At 31.9% G+C, this 17086-nt stretch overlaps 1 protein-coding gene across 2 annotated transcripts; it reads left to right on the plus strand.

Moving 5' to 3' along the window:
• Positions 1–6748: 6748 nt before the first annotated feature.
• Positions 6749–17032, plus strand: LOC106133977 (endocuticle structural glycoprotein ABD-4). Of its 2 annotated transcripts, none has more exons than XM_013333908.2 (4): positions 6749–6819; positions 13421–13548; positions 14658–14832; positions 16649–17032. In XM_013333908.2, the coding sequence occupies exons 1-4, from the start codon at positions 6817–6819 to the stop codon at positions 16745–16747; spliced, it is 405 nt and encodes a 134-aa protein (XP_013189362.1). In that variant the 5' UTR covers positions 6749–6816; the 3' UTR covers positions 16748–17032. The 2 variants fall into 2 exon arrangements, with proteins under 2 accessions (XP_013189362.1, XP_060801154.1); XM_060945171.1 differs by lacking the exon at positions 6749–6819 and adding an exon at positions 12934–12960.
• Positions 17033–17086: the final 54 nt, after the last annotated feature.

Consider the following 17086-nt stretch of genomic DNA (forward strand, 5'->3'; position numbering starts at 1 on the left):
GTTTAGTAGTAGACATCCAACGGTTGATATGATAAAGAATCTGGAATGATCATTTAACAAGTGTTTTGGTTAAAGCTTATAGCAAAAAATTGTTATCAAAAGTTACGCATGGTTTTTTATACTAAAACTCATTTAGAGACGCGCTTTGAATAGTTAGACATTTATAACATTTAGTAATCGCCATTTTAGTACTAATGGTATCATAAATCGCCTCGAGACAGACATCGGATGTCCAGTCCAGGTCGTGTAGTCCTTGGTTTTTATCGATGTCACAGTAGTTCATGGTGGCTTAACATGCCCACGCCTGGCATCAACATCCATTTTATTTGGGAGACCTAAAGTCTATCAGTACTTACAGTAAATGGATCTCAACTTAAACTGGTTAATCGTCTAGCCAAACCCATTCATGATTACGCCATCTTCAAAAAATAAACAACTGGTTTAAGATTCTATTGTGCTGTGACATTATCACTTAATTTTGAAAAAATCTATTAATATATGATAATGACTGACAATTGAGATGTCCTTTTCTCATTTCAATAAGATGCTTACTTTATATAGCTCATAAAGAAAGCGAAGAGAGAAACCAATTTGCGTAATTTTTCAAGGCCAGTTCGTAAGGAAATATTTATAACTGTAAAAGGAAAATAAGATATATATACAGATACAATAGAAAGAAAGATTAAGACAAAACAAGTGTGTGATGTATGTATTTATCATTTGCTATATTCATTCATTCCTTCAATATAACGTTAAGATGGTTCATGTGATCTTCACCTCTCCCGCTATGCGGACCGCGGTCGGGCCCTGACGACCTTAGCATTTAAGATGCCACCTCACCTATTAAGTACTATATATTACTTATGGTTTATAGTGCACAATCGCTCCATGATGAATGCTAAATCGGGGCCTATGTTCGCTTGACATATATATTAATCAATCCAAGGAATAAGAGTTGTAAAAATAATGATTATCTATATAAAAAACATGAGTTTACATAAGTTTATAATAACACCGTTGTATTTTATAGTCAGTTCTACGTCAGATTTCCGAATTCAAATTTTTCGAGTGCATTATTATGTAGGTAATATAACTAGGTAACAGTTTGTTTACTGAGAGCTTAGACTTCGCGAACACTTTTAATTCTTACAAAGTTGTGTATAATCTCAAAAACTTTTAACTTTACAATTTTATATTGACAAATATTATACATGTACCTTTTAATCAAAATCAGATCAAAGGTTCGAAATTTATCTTGTAACAAACATACAAAAATGTATTTTTGTCTCAAGTTAATTTGTAGACTTCGCTTGCTTCGCCGGCTTAGTCAATTAATTAAGAAATTTAATTAATTATAAATACGAAATATAAGAAATGCTGAGTTTGGGTTAGACAAAGATAATGTGCACTTTTGGAAACCACAAACTATCGTAGTCGAAGCAGGTAACTCTCAGATAACTCTCAACTAAAATATTATACCTTTATTAGCTTTGTTTGACATAAAAATAATTTACTACGTACGTTTATCCTTTCGTATTAATTTGTTTCGATGTGAAAAATATTAATAGAATCATAATTATGCTTAATTGCGTCAATTCACCGATGCGATTCATCAAGTATAATGATTTCAATAGGTTTTAAAAATAGAATAATGTTTTGTATTTTATGCAATAGGGCCGAATGATGCGTATTCTAAAAATGTTCTTGTTTAAAAGTAGGTTTGATTGCGAAATAATGATAGTAAGTTGCGTGCATGCGTATTAAATATCATACTGTTATAAAACAAAATAACGAAATTTTTTGCACTTAAATTATATTTCTTTTTCGATACAAGATTGGCCCTAGCTTTGGTCATATGGTGTCTGTGACTTCGCAGAAAGGATGAACATATTTTTAAGAACAAGTTATGATCGTTTCGACTTTTAAAAATTTATGTTAAGTTCGTAACTTTATTAATATGATTTATTGCAAATATCAGTATACAAATATTCATTCATGCATAAATATTAAAAAAATAGTAAGTTCATGTTCGGCTGTAAGGCTTAATGATGCAATTGGGATTCAAATAGCTGTTAAGTACTACATATATCATGCATTTATCCCGTATGAGGATATTAGACAAAACCTAAAATCTTAAGAGGTTTATACTGAATAGATTTTTTAAAATAATTAACAAATCAATTGGTCCCCTTTTGAAAAAATTATAAGACTTGATATAGGTTGGTAAATACCAGTAGGACATTATTCTGCCATCATAGATAATAAGTAGGTATACCAATATTTTTAAAACTACCAAAATGTAAATGTCAATAAGCCTCTTGTTTTATGTGGTCCACTTAAAGTATTACTAAGAATTTATAATATACGTTTCTTAAAATAGTAGGTAAGTAATTGTGCTGCAATATTCCAGATAATATTTTTCTATGTTTATGTGATGTAAAAATTTAGTATATATGGTAATCAACCGGTTAGGAGTATTTGAAGCATATTTTTGGATTATCATTGATAGTAAATGCTGTTTAACCTTTTGAATTTTGCAATAGCAGATGCTATGCTGATTACTGGTCTATCAACTCTAGCAATATTTGCATCTGAATAAAGGTTATATTTTTTAATTTTTTCTATATTAATTTATAAAATCGTCACCTAGACAGTCGCCTTTCTTAACGATTAAATAGGTCATCGTACAATTTCACATTAAAATGCAGTTTTTGGCTCACACCAAACGAAAATATTTTGTACAGATATCGAATCTCACCTATTGTCATTGTACTTGGCATTAGCCACGATAACTAAGACTATGATGTACCACTGGCTCGCTCGCTTTGTTGTAGTGTTGCCGATCAATAGTCTATTGATAGGATATCAATTTTTGAATAAAAGCACTAGTATCGACAGAATTATCGATATTATTGCGGCTGATTATTGCAATAACTATCAATACTATCGATAGTGTTGACAGGCCTATTGATATTGTAGATGATTTTTGAGGTTAACTACCCATAGTGCAACGACAACGCTACTCCGTTGGATATTGTTGGCATAGATTTTGGAATAATAATATTTCGGTTTCTATGGAAATCACTTATACTTCCATTCCTTTAAAGCATCCCAATATAACAGCTACTTTGTGTAAAAAGTATAGTGAAATCATTTACTATAAAAAAAAAAATTATAGTGCCGGCAGCATAAAAGTTTAATTTGCCAGTCTATTCACAGGTGAACAAATGTAAGTCTAACTGAACGGGACTTTATAGCAACGTCTGTTTGCCTCTTGTTAGAATAAGTTTTGCTTTCAATGAAAAATATATTTATTTTTATATCCTCACTAGCTGTGCCCGCGACTTCGTCCGCGAGAAAAAAATTTTTTGGGAATAATTAAAGCCTTCAAGGATAAATAACTGCTCCTTGTATTTAGAGCGTGATATTGTACAGCCCAAAGCTTCCCTCGATAAATGGTTTATTCAACGCAAAAAGAATTTTTCAATTCGAGCTAGTAGTTCCTGAGATTAGCGCGTTCAAACAAACAAACTCTTCAACTTTATAATAATAGTATAGATTAGTCCTAAATGAATGACAATGCAGGTGAATGCAATCAAATTGGGCTTATGGAATTTAAAACAGATTTCTTGATTAATCAGCCTGTAAGACATTACACATTGAGATCCGTCAGTGAATTCTTTATAACCCTTCTATATTATTTTGTAAAGTTGTTATTTCTTATGCACAATATCAAATGCCATTCTATGTTTTTATGTAGGTGTTTAGTAGAGGAGGCGCCATAAAACTGCATTCGTCTAGGTTGTTACTTAGTACAATAAAATCGAAGATGTCACATTACAATGCTACAGATGATTATGCAATTGTTTATATCTTGCAATAGCCGTATGTTTTTTTTAAATATTAATCTGTATATATGTAGGTTTCGTGCACAGTGACTACTTTCGTAAAATTGCAGACATTTCTCAAGATGACTTCCTCACCGAATTGGCAATCAGACTAATGTACGTAACTCAGAAAAGTAATTGATTTCAGCATCAAAAGCAGCCTTGTTAAAAAGACCTTCATAGACGTATCTTAGGTATATTTATATATGGCCTAATATATGGGCTTGGTAGGGTAGTAGCCTGTGCATTATATTTTTTTTCACCGATGCTTTATGATGATTCATGACCGTTCACATATGTATAATCCGTCGATGGACAGGTTTTATCCCTTCGTCCACTTTGGTAAGTTGTTTGTTGTTTCACAACTAGTTAGCAAACAGCGAAAAATTTGTTTTTCTTGTTGGGGTTTGGGGTCTTTGACTAACTGAAAAGTAATAGATTGTAAAAAGGCCAATGTTTTCTTGATCACCGCGTATTTCTAGCGTTTGACTGTTTCTTCAAACAAACGATTATAACATTGTAGTATCCGAAATACGAGTGCAACACAGAAATATGTAGTCTGTTTTGTTATGTTTATTTATTTAATTTGAAATGAATTGGCTTTGTTAACATCTATGAACAATTGCTTGAATTTTTCATGTATTTTTTAAAACAAGCCTTTTTTAAATAACAATTTTTTACATTGAATAAAATGTTGTGTATTCTACTTAAGTATGCGAAATCGTTTCGTTCAAAATACCTTGTAATCGCACATCTACTAATGAGATTAACCTCTCCGGAGGAATTTCGCATAGGCGCTTACTGTAATCACCTTTGTTCACGAAAACAATACTGAAGAAACAATATTGTTTTGGAAAATAACCTGTGAACTGTTAAAATTTAAAACGAACTTAATGGATTGATTGTCGAAAATTAAAGAGGTAATGTAAGTATGTTGACTAGGTTTAATTGGCAAAGCATATTACTCTACAGAAATGTAATAGTAAATTTAATTTATTTTAACACCGTTCTTTTATTTATATCTACCCGTTTAAGATATAGTTTTTTCCGAAATCTGTCTGAGGTTGAAAAATACCTATATGAAAGACAGGAATAGACTTGGTTTTACAGTAAAGCAGTATATGTACCTTTTATTATATAAGTACTCGTAACAAATAGATAATGTCAATTTCAATGACACTACGGACTTTGTTAACTTTAACTCTGGTTTAAGGATAATTTACGTCTTGTATTGTATTATATTTCAATTTGCATTTTGTGGTTTTTACTTTAACAGTTAAATTTAGGTTAGGTGTGGCAAAAGTACATAATTCGTTAGTGCAACTTTGAGTGTGTATGCGGCTGTAACATCTTGTGACCACAAATCTAGGAAGATAAAACGCTAGTCATCGCGGAACTCAATCAAACTAAGAATTTTTATTTTACAGCTTATCGACGACACGAAAATGATCGAACGAACGGCGGTATAAAAAATTTATAAGAGTTAGACAGGCAGAAAGGCCCTCTTTTTGAAACAGTCTCCTTATTTTAATAAATATAATAAATTTTAATATATATATATATAAATATACTTAAATATACATATATACTATTGATTTTTTTATAATTCACTTACAGATATTTTATTAATTTAGTACAAGTTGGGATCTATGTGAAAGCCTTACTTAAGACTATTCAATCTTAGTCGTAAGTTTAGGAAATAAGGTTTAAAAAAAGAAAAATGACGATATCCCATTAATTCATCTTTACCAGTTTTATCCTATCGACTACTACGAGTTTACTGACAATTTTTTCCTCACCGTAACTAAACTAGCTCGATAGCAAAGATTCTGTTTTCGAGTTGAAATTTAAATTGATATGGTACACTATGCGACGATTGCAATGTGTTTGACATAAGGCGTACTTACCATTTAACGCTAACTTGGCGTTTTACGAGGCTCTTCGTAGGTATTCTATTGTGGCATGGCAAAGGCGAGATAATGTTGCAGTCAAGGGCCGGACTTGAACTCGTAAATTAATTGCCATATTATTTCTTTTTCCTCCTGGCTTTACCTGTGCCCTTTTTGCGCCACATTCATTTTACCGATTCGACCACAGACGCTCTAAATATTATTATTTACATAAAGTCATATCATTTACGAACTGCTTCATAGTAGATTGTCAGTAAATTGACTTTCGATATAAATTCTATGAAATTTCATGGCAAGGTCCTTTCAATATTAAGAATCAAGAATGAAATATCATACCACAATATAAATACCTATAAAATATATTTCGATAAAATTGTATACCTAGGTAAGGTTACTGAAATATAACAATTTTCTTATTAAACTACAATTGAATTTGGTATCAAACTTTAAAGTAACACATTGTAACATACAACACAACAAGGAAAAAAGGGAGATGTTCAGAAGACGAATTAAATCCGCAAGGAATTATACTAAACCATTGGCAAAACATATTACCGTAGATAATTTTGTTTCTGCGTACGGATTTCGGTAACAAGCTGATCGAGTTCAATAAACTACAAACTTTATTATTTAGATCGATCCGCAATCAAAAAAAGGTATCTTTTATTACGATGCCAATATCGCATTAGGCATTGAAAACATGTAACGTTGTAGGTTATATTTTATTTGGAGTTTATCGTGATTTGTGAGCAATGTACCTGTATTGGCTTCAATTATAAAACGGATAACACCAATGTTGCTGATTAACCTATTCTTTTGCCAAGTTTTGCTTCCTTCCCTTATTGCGGCCCTGTGCACTGCAACAGACTCCCCCTGCTATATGCAATGGCTAGACAAACCTGCGACTCTATAAAAGGAACAGGTGATTAGACCACTAAGTACAATCCGGCGCACACGCCGCCGACTACCGACACATGGGATATACCACACTTCGCTCATCTTGATACTAGAACCTTAACATGGTAAGTCTTATGCGATATTGATCTTGATCTCAGTCTTTGTTCTTTGTCATTGCTCTGTGAGAATCATTCATGTACTTTTTAGTCTATTGTTAGTAAGCCGCTTTGAAAAGATTATTGAAGTAATAAAGGGCTAATTTTATTTCTTTGTTTTTAAGATTAAAAGTTAAGAATTTCTCGTTTTTGCTCTGCTTATTGGTTTATTTTTATAACTTCAGGATACGTAAATATGAAAAGTTCGATTTTATTAATTTTTCGAAACAGTTTTATGGTTTCAAGTATGAGATTTACACGCTAAGAAAGCAATATATACCTACACGCATGAAAGTGCAATATCTTATTCATTTATAGAAGAATTACAGTCAGGAATATACGATATACTTAGATAAAGTAATTTTCAGGGGTTTCTTTCCATAAAATTCTTTATGATTTTTTTTTACGTGATGGCTTAAATCTTTTAATCTCAATTATTGCATTTAAACTATTAATAAATCATATTAATTAAGGTGACGCAAATATTTTCTAAACAAAAATGTACATTACGACATCATTTAATTTAAAAAAAGGAATTTCACCAATTCTAAATGCAGGTTTATATTTAACAATTATGCTCATCGGCATAATCCTGTCATAATCGAGTAAAAACATTTATCATCAGGTAATAAATTAAAATGACATTTTCATGACTGTTATATTGTTAAGGAACACATAAATATATCGAGGAAATGATAGGATCCATGAAACCACTGAGTTAAGGTGGTACAAAGATTTATGTAGAAGGTATTTATTAGCGACACTAAGACCCCACAAAATTTTTAATTATCTTAAGATCATTTTTAATAAATGAAGAGTAAAGAAAAAAGAGAGTTTCAATTATTGTTCTACATTTTTTTTATAAATTTGAATCAAAACAAGAATGAAAAACTAAACTTGAACTATAACTTCGTACCTCAAACAATAAAAGAAGACCATTTCTTTCAGAAAAGAAAATAATGTAATAAAAAATGGACTACTTCCTTTAACTTCTTGTTGATGAACGTTATAAACAACAGGATTTCTTTTTGATTGATAATTAAATATTATCATAGTGATATCTCATATGAAAAAATATTTTTTCACAATGAAACCACCTTAAAACTAAGAGATCATTACATGATATAAAATATAATCACGTCTATATCCCCTTTGGGGTAGACAGGGCTAACAGTCATCAAAAGACTGAAAGGCCATGCTCAGCTGCTGGGCTTAATGATAAAATTGAGATTCGAAATGGTGACAGCTTGCTAGCCCATCGCCTAAAAGAGGAATCCCAATCATAGAAGCCTATCCCTTAGTTGCCTTTTATGACATCCGTGAGAAAGAGGTGGAGTGGTCCTATTCTATTTTATATTGGTGCCAGGAGCCACACGTCTTAATTACTCTAAGAGATCATTGATTGTTATTCTAAAGTTCGAGCGTAGAAAATGTTAAAGTTAAACATGAGTTTAAATCAATATACAATAAATTGCTTAGAACGTCTGCAGCAAGTTTTTAAGGACGCGACCATAGTTGGCGCATAGGGCATAGGTTCGTGGGTCCCTGCTTATGCAATATCGCGTGCATTTATTGCATCTACAATACCTCGATACCTAACCTTTGTCTTTAAGCTGCTTCTTTAGAGAGACAAGTGCCATTGGCTAGAAATAAATCAATCGCCTAGGCTTTTACGGTATGTAGAGTTCCATCCTTACCAGACCTTATAAGACACATTTTTTTTTTATTTTGAGAAAATGTAAAATTTTACGTCAATGCATATTTTTTCGATTATTTCTAACGATATCAAATTAATATATAGATAACCTTTGGGTAACTGTTTGTCACTAGAAACAACGCCGAATATACTGCCCGTAGAAAGCTAAGGGACAGAGAGAGAGAGAGTGAACTAGTATAATTATGTCTAGTGATTTAAGATCTCGGGGTTAAAAAGCTAATAGCACAATCATGAAATATTATCCCGACTTAGATATTCATTATTACTGTGAAAAAAGTAGCATGCGTATTTTATCTTGTGTCGATTTGTCAATTTCTTTCATTCTTACGCTTAATCTATGCATATAATAAAACAGTAAAAAAATTTTGTCTGTACATTTAGTATTTTTGACTGAAATGGAAAAATATAGGGACACTTAGAACTAAAAATAGATTTTTTATTTTTATTTTTTGTCTATCTGTATGTATGATTACGCTTATCTCCGAAAGTACTTAACCGATTTTGTTAAAACTTTCACCAATTGCTTTGTTTTAACTCAGAAAACATTTAAAGTTTGTTTCATCATTTGAATGAACTCAAGACATGAGGTTGCCCGCAAATAAATTACGAAATTTAAAATTCAAAGTCATTCATTATTGTACGGCAGCATTATACCTATAACAAAAGGAAAAGCTAATAACGTCGTATATAAAGAAATTCTTTGAGTTTGTGAGTTAAGTTAACACTTTAATTTCAATTGCTTTATTGGTCAAAAATATAATATCACATATTTAAGTTAATATTTCATATGATAAGTAGGTATATTGATTTATTTCACATTATTGTAGATTCAACTCGAAATTCACGCGGACGAAGTCGCGGCCAACAGCTAGTAAATAATATAATGTTAAGTTAATCGTTAAGAATATGTTTCACTAACTGAAATCAACTGGAACAGTTTTGAAAACATACCGAATATTGTGCTTCTTAGACTCCCTTATCTAACGTTGTAAAGCCCAATAACAGAGATGTTAATATACTTAGGTGTGATAAATCTTCCAGCCGAATTTAGTTCGGGTTGCATCCTCACCTATGTGGAGAGAAGACTGATAGGACAACCAAATTCATATTAGATAATATTTAACATTTTCAAATACCTACTACAGTCATGTTTGGGAGTTCAGTGTCTTTAGTTTATTAAACTACCGTGTGAAATAATTATAATTAGAGGAACTTCTGTTTTTACGAATATTGTCTTGCCAAATGAAATTCCTGACATATTCTCACAGTACTTATTCACATATACCAAATTGACTTGCAAAATGCTGTCATACACGGGGTTTGCAATTCAACATGAGACGCTAATAGAGGTGTTACTAAATAACGTGAATGCATAATTTCTGTGGGTAGTAAAACCTCATAAGTTCCTAGGTATACTTATTCAATTAAAAAGTTAAAATTATGGCCTAAAACTATTTAGTTTAAATATAAATTTTGGTTACCCTCATATTTATGTATAAAAAAAAATATATATTTATATAATAAAATGTCATGGATATCTGTTTAGGGGTTTTGACGTGAAAGACGGACAAATAAACACACTTTCACATTTATAATGTTAGAATATATTATTAGTTAAACATTAATAAAAGTATGCGTAAAGTTTTTAAAATGCGCTAGCATCTTTTCCGCAATATACGAAAAGCATTTCGAAAACCCTTGACCCGAAACTGCATACACACTGAAATTTATGTGTGCCTAATCAAATAAAAAAACAAGTTAAAAGGTGTTTGACTCCATATTTTAAGTGTTTGGAATTTTTGAGCTCCAAATTGAACACCCTCATAATTTAATGGTTAAAGGATTTTATTTTCGGTTTTATGGCTGAAGAATGAAGTAATGAGAAGATTATGGTCGAGTTAAAAGCTATAAACACTAAGCTAAAACATAAGTAACTTTTTAAGGGTGCTTAACCTTTCTTGTAGGCATAAGACAAATATTTTGTCAATGGCATAACAAGCCTGTCTTAGTGGCAGTGAGGAGCCATACTGCGGGGTATCAGGAATCGTGTTTCATTTTTGTATACTACGTCTAATATGGGAAGTCGTGTTAAGGCTAAGATGCTAAGAGTCCCCTTAACCGATGAGGTGAAATAAAAAGATTGATGCATTTGGATAGAACGAGATGTAAGTAGTGAAGACTATATTGTACATATTGTATAAAATATCATGAATAGCCGCTCCCTTCACCTTAATATGATGATTTCACACTCACATCTTTATACGAAGCATCCATATTTAAGTATTATACGAGCACGCGCAACTATCAGTTTACTGCTTGTAATTTATAATAATCTTCAATGAAGCGTGTCAACCTTGTAATTGTATCTTAAGCCAATTTAAACTATTAAGACAAGTTTTTATGAAGATCTTTGAAATACATACATATAGGTAATATACATATTTGTTGTTTGTAAAGTGGAATAAAATAATAAGGACTTATAATTAAATACCACAGTTGTAATAATGGCTTTGTGATTTTCATTATAAATTTTGATCACATAGGTATTAAATGTCCTCATCAGACTAAAATGAAGTTGTGAGCCTGTATAGTTCAGCAGTTTAGCAGCAGAATTATTTTCATGTATTTAACCATAACCTACATGTTTTGCGGCAGTTAAATCTTTGAGATGAGGGTTCTATAGTAAGGTTATTTTAGAAAAATAAATATTACCTGATTGGCATTCTCACTATGGATACCAATCTAGTCATTTCGGTTCTTCGTGTTGTGATGAATATATTTTCATAAACTCGAAGAACCGACAAGAAAAGCAACATTTTTAGGAGGACAGAGTGTACATATTTCCACATTCCTTGCATATTTCTTTTTTTCTTCTACGATAGCTCGTAGGTTTAAGTTACATACATGCGTATAATCACGTCTATATCCCTTATCGGATAGACAGAGCCAACAGTCTTGAAAAAGCTAAAGGACATGTTAAGCTATAAGGCTTAATAGTGAACTTGAGATTCAAATAGTGATAGATTGCTAGCCCGTTGCCTACCAGGAGAATCCTAAGATCAGCCTTTCCCTTGGTCGCCTTTTACGACGTCCATTGGAAAGATACGGAGTTGTGGACTACTCTAAAGTACCGGAAACCACATTCTTGCTTATTTTAGCAGCACGTCCCGATTTTTTCATACTTTGTCGTCTTTTTACAAGTACCTACTAGCGGACGCAAAAGGGAAGACAAGTATTTATAGGTAAATGAAATGCGAAGACACCATTACACTCGTCCAATACTTTTCGTGATCGGCGTGTGAAGGCCAATACAAATGGTCACAGGCGAGCTAATTGTGTTGTCTTATGGATACAATTAGCGAGTGGTCACTAGATGTTTGTTTATGTGCAGCGAGCAACGTGACCCAAATAGTCTGCGGCAGGTCACTGATAACGTGAATGTCATGAAAATGCTGTAAATTAGGAATTTAATAAGTAATTGCGAGGGGTGTATTTTATGAAATTTTCACATTTTGCACTTATCTAAAAACAGAAGTGTAACAACTTTCACCTGAAAATTGACATTCATTGTATCCGCGACTTCGTCCGCGTGGAATCATTCCCGCGGGGACTCCGGGATAAAAAGTAGCCTATATGTTATACCTACATACCATATTTTATCGTAATCAGTTAAGTAGTTTTTGCGTGAAAGAGTAACAAACATCCATACAGTCATCCTGACATACTCACAAACTTTCGAATTTATAATATTAGTATAGATTATATCTTGTAAAGTATAGAAAAAATCATATCACAGATATTGCGGGCAGTTTATATTAGTAGGTATATTTGTTTAGTTTAGGTATTTGACTTAATTTTCCTTTAAGAATTTATATTAAGAAATATTTTATTTAAATCTAGATATAAAAAATAACACGTACCTGCTCCCTCACTCTTGTTAACGCTCTTGTGACGCCTATTAATTTTAATAACGCAAATTTGTATTCGAGCTGTGCCATGGAACATAGTTATAAAAATATAAGTATATAAAAAATATACGTAATGCCCCTTAATGCCTAATGCTCAGCATACCTAGATATAGTAGTAGTTTTGATTTATCATAAAGTACTTAGTAAAGTTTGAATAAAGGGCAAAATTATCATTAAGATAAGCAATGGTGTGCGTAGTAATGTAGGTAATTATAGCAATTGCCTGGTGATATTTTACACAGTTTAACCGCGCAGCGAATCTTTGCTTTTCAATAAACTTCCAAGTTTCTCGAACCTACCTATATGAAATACATTTAAAAAATAAGTGGATTAACGGAGTATTTATTGGTTAGACAAAGCTAACAGTCTCAAAAATACTCAAGGGTCATGTTTAGTTTGTTTGATACTTATGGAGACATCTACATGGTATGTAGATTTGAATTTTGGACTAAGTACACACCCAACAGAGACGCCAGAATGAGGTTTATGTACATTTTAAACAAATGACTTACACGATAAAAATAGTTTGGCAAAAAATCAGGGTTTTTGTTCATAATACTTTTACCCGGGACATCTCTTGAGAATTCACAGACTGAGAAGTGACCAATGTGATCCACAAAGTTTTAATCTATCTTCTTCCTGCTAGCTATAGTCTCGGTTACATCCTCGCCACTCTGGAGAGGAGCCTGGAGATCCTGTATTGGGTGAGTCAGGTAACATGAAGCGACTCTCATCGTGATGGTATAATCACGATCCAATTGGATGTATATCCAATGACTGAATGTTTGTTTTTATATTAAAACTAATGTCTTCGTTTTAATATACGTGGTTTTGGTACATACAATAATATTTGAATTAGTTCTGATAAAACGTTCATACTTTTCAGAGAGTGATATTTTTCGTTGGGTTAGTTGCCCTAGCGGCGTCCGCTCCACAACAAAAGCCGTCTGATCAAGTGATAGCCATTATCAAACAAGATTTCGATCAGCAGGTGGATGGATCTTACAGATACAGGTAACTTGTTTATTGTTGTTTAAGTTAAAACTATTTAGTTTCTGCACACTGCCCTATACTCGGTGCCTTCATATCAAAATATCATCTATCTAATTAGTATATTTAGGCGGTGTTATGGAAGCGCAACTAATTTGTTCATAACAATTGATAAAAAAAAAAAATTGAGGAGTACTGATATTCATAAAAAAATACGATCAACAAAATCGATTTCAAATTCGCCAAGTCATAACCTCGTTCACGGACAAGAATTCTTTCTTTTTTAAGTCGGTCAATAAGAGGTTCATGAACATAGGTAGGACTTATTCTTATAAAATTTATGTAGGTACCTAATATTTTCATAAGAAACTTTTAGATTTTAAGTTATTTTAACCAAAAACAAACAATAATTCAAACATAGGTACCTATATTTTGGTTTGTTTTCAATGTAAATTTACAAAGCTAATTTATAAACACCTGATCTAAAAAACATAAAAGATAAAAACATGTTGGTACTCAATGTTATGCTCTATGTAAACATAGGTTAACGTTTGATCAGTTTAATGGATTAGGATAAATTTATAAATAAACAAGTGCCTAAGTGCTATTTAGATAGTATTCACGAAATACTTGCTGGTAGTTAGCTTTTGGCGTAAAGGTGTTTCGTCATATGCAATTGATAATTGATTTGTACATTGAGTGGATCATTATCTGTTTTTATGCTTTTGGTGTGTACATAAGTTATCCATATACTAACGACTTAATTATGAAAAAGTAACCGCGCTTGTCTGTCTATTTTCTGTTACCTCATGGTGAACAGATTTCGATGAAATTTCAAAATACTTATAATGATGTTTATAGAATAAAATGTTAACTATTTTGAGTTTACTACAAAAATTAAGTACCTACTTTAAGTATGATATATAAACACTTTATTGCACCATTAGAATAATACATATATAACAGCATAAAATAAAAAGAGATGGCACAAAAGCGGATTTATCACTACATCAATAGTTAGATTTAATTTTGATACGAGTAGATTCTATCATTAAAGTACGCGATAATGTTACTTCTGATTTAAAATCCGTGTTCATAAACGAATTTTAAAAATAGAATATTATCAATTCTAGTTATGAGACGGAAAACGGCATAAAGGCTGAGGAGACAGGTACGCTCAAGAAGGCGAGTGGTCCAGACGCAGGTGATGTCATCGTCGCGCAAGGAGGCTTCAGCTACACTGCGCCAGATGGCACCGTCATCAACCTGAACTACATCGCCGATGATGAGGGCGGGTTCAAACCTGAGGTGAGTCCAAACCTTCCTAATAAATAGGAAAGTACCTGTCTAGACAAACGAATATACCAGACAGATGAAAATAAACTGCGCCAGTTGTAACTCCATATATATGTACAAGAAACGAAAAAAAATAGTTTAACATTTGTTTACTTTAAATTAAACACATTTTATATACATATATACTTGAATTTACATACAGATATTTTGTCAGGTTAATTTTGCCATTCTTTAACTTTTTGGACAGCAAAATTGTTAAAATACCTATATTATTTGTTTACCGCTTTGTCGGCAACAATTTTTCAAATTCAAAGTCATACGATTACAGATTTCTATCGCTAAGATTCTGAACCTAGTTGAAAGCAAACGAACAAATACATAAACAAAAACAATAGTAATGTACATAATCCTTTAAAATAACTGCAAAAAGACTTACAATTCAAAAACAACAGAAATTATATAATTAACAACTAATACATTTATAGAAGGTTATTGCTGTGTTTCCGTCTGCTTATTCCCAAGCAATGAAAATCTACATTTCGCCAAATAAGTGATGCTTGAGTTACATAATTGAGTTAACAATCATCTAACAAATCACGTAATTGGAATAACAAATGTGTTATAACAAATAGCATAACTCGATACAAACAATATAATATACTATATCTACTACCCAGTTGTTTATTTTAAGCAGAAACTGGGTTCCAAATAATATATAACTAATCTGTATTTTTAAAGGAAAATATGATGGACAACATACAGGTGTAATCACTAGACGAATTTCTGCGAAATTTGACAAACAGATAGTTATTATTATGAATGCATACGTTAGGAAGCATATTTCAAGTACAAAACTCCATGTAACAGCTAGTATAAAGATAAATCAAATAATTTATTTCTTAAATTCGAAATGTAAAGTCTAAGATTAAGAAATATGGTCGTCTAACATTCGTGAAGTTAGTGTGTCATCTTTTAGTTCAAGGACGTATGCGCATTCCATTAACTGTTAGTCGCCCACTGGGTGGTATAACAATGTTATGTCAAATACATGCAAATTACGTGTTTTGTTTCGTACAATGTGCGAAATGTAGGCTGTCTAATACTATTATTTGCACATCAACATGAAACTAGTTGATTATTTACTAAAAAGGACGATCATCAAATAGTAGAGTATGCCACGATTAACTCAAAGCTGATAACGTTTGATATAGCGTCATAGAAACTGAAAATGGAGCTTTAATTTGAACTAATCGTCTTTTAATAATAGCTAGGTTAAAGTAAATACTTATAAATTAATATAAAGTCTTCTCAAATACACATGCCTTTTGAAATTTTTCATTCCACATTTTATAATCTAGCGTGTGTGAACACTTAATAATAGGCTTTTCCTTTTACACTTCGTAATATTGTTATAGTCAGATATGCTAAAATCTCAAAAATAGTTGAACGTCGATGTTATCTATGATGCTATTGTTAACAACAATGTCATCACTAACAATAAATTTACGGGGAAATATATGTAAATGGATAAATTTATCAGCTAGTATAAAGTCAAGGTTGTAAACTACGTAGAAATATCAGATTTTTTTTTATTATATAGTCAGCGTGACATTACATCATGCTACCTTATGAGGTGAATCATATCATAGAAGTCCTGATGTAGCAATAAAATAGATCTGTCTATATTCTAAATTAGAAATTTGTTACATTTTATTTTTTGTATTTATTAGTCAGTCTGCCAGCTGATATGCAAAAAAAATTATGAAGTGCAACTCAAATCCTATAAAAATAAGACTTCCATTTTCATTGCTATTAACCTGTTTTCCAGGGAGCACACTTGCCCACACCACCACCAATACCACCAGCGATTCAGAAGGCTCTCGACTACCTGGCTACCCTACCACCTTCTCCACCAGGAAGAAATTGATCTTTTCCTGTGAAAAACTCACCATCTTCTCCGTGGTACCTGCGACTTTGATGCTCATCGCTACAAAATTTGCAATGGTTACAAAAATCTCGATTATTTCTGTAACAGATTGTATTTCTGAAGCGATAAATATTTTATACGACGCATTAAAAATCAAATAAAAATGAACGTGTACAATGACTGAACTGTGATAGACAATGATGATTGAACGAACGGACATGTTTGTACTATTTATTTTCTTATTAAATAAAGCATACAGTGCCAAAGAAGCATTGCAAAATTAAATGGTGTATTTTCTTTGTCGTATGCCACTATCCCAGTTATATGCCCTGACGTTAT

Source organism: Amyelois transitella, chromosome 7 (genome assembly GCF_032362555.1).
Source record: "Amyelois transitella isolate CPQ chromosome 7, ilAmyTran1.1, whole genome shotgun sequence".
In the NCBI taxonomy this organism is placed as follows: Eukaryota; Metazoa; Arthropoda; class Insecta; order Lepidoptera; family Pyralidae; genus Amyelois; species Amyelois transitella.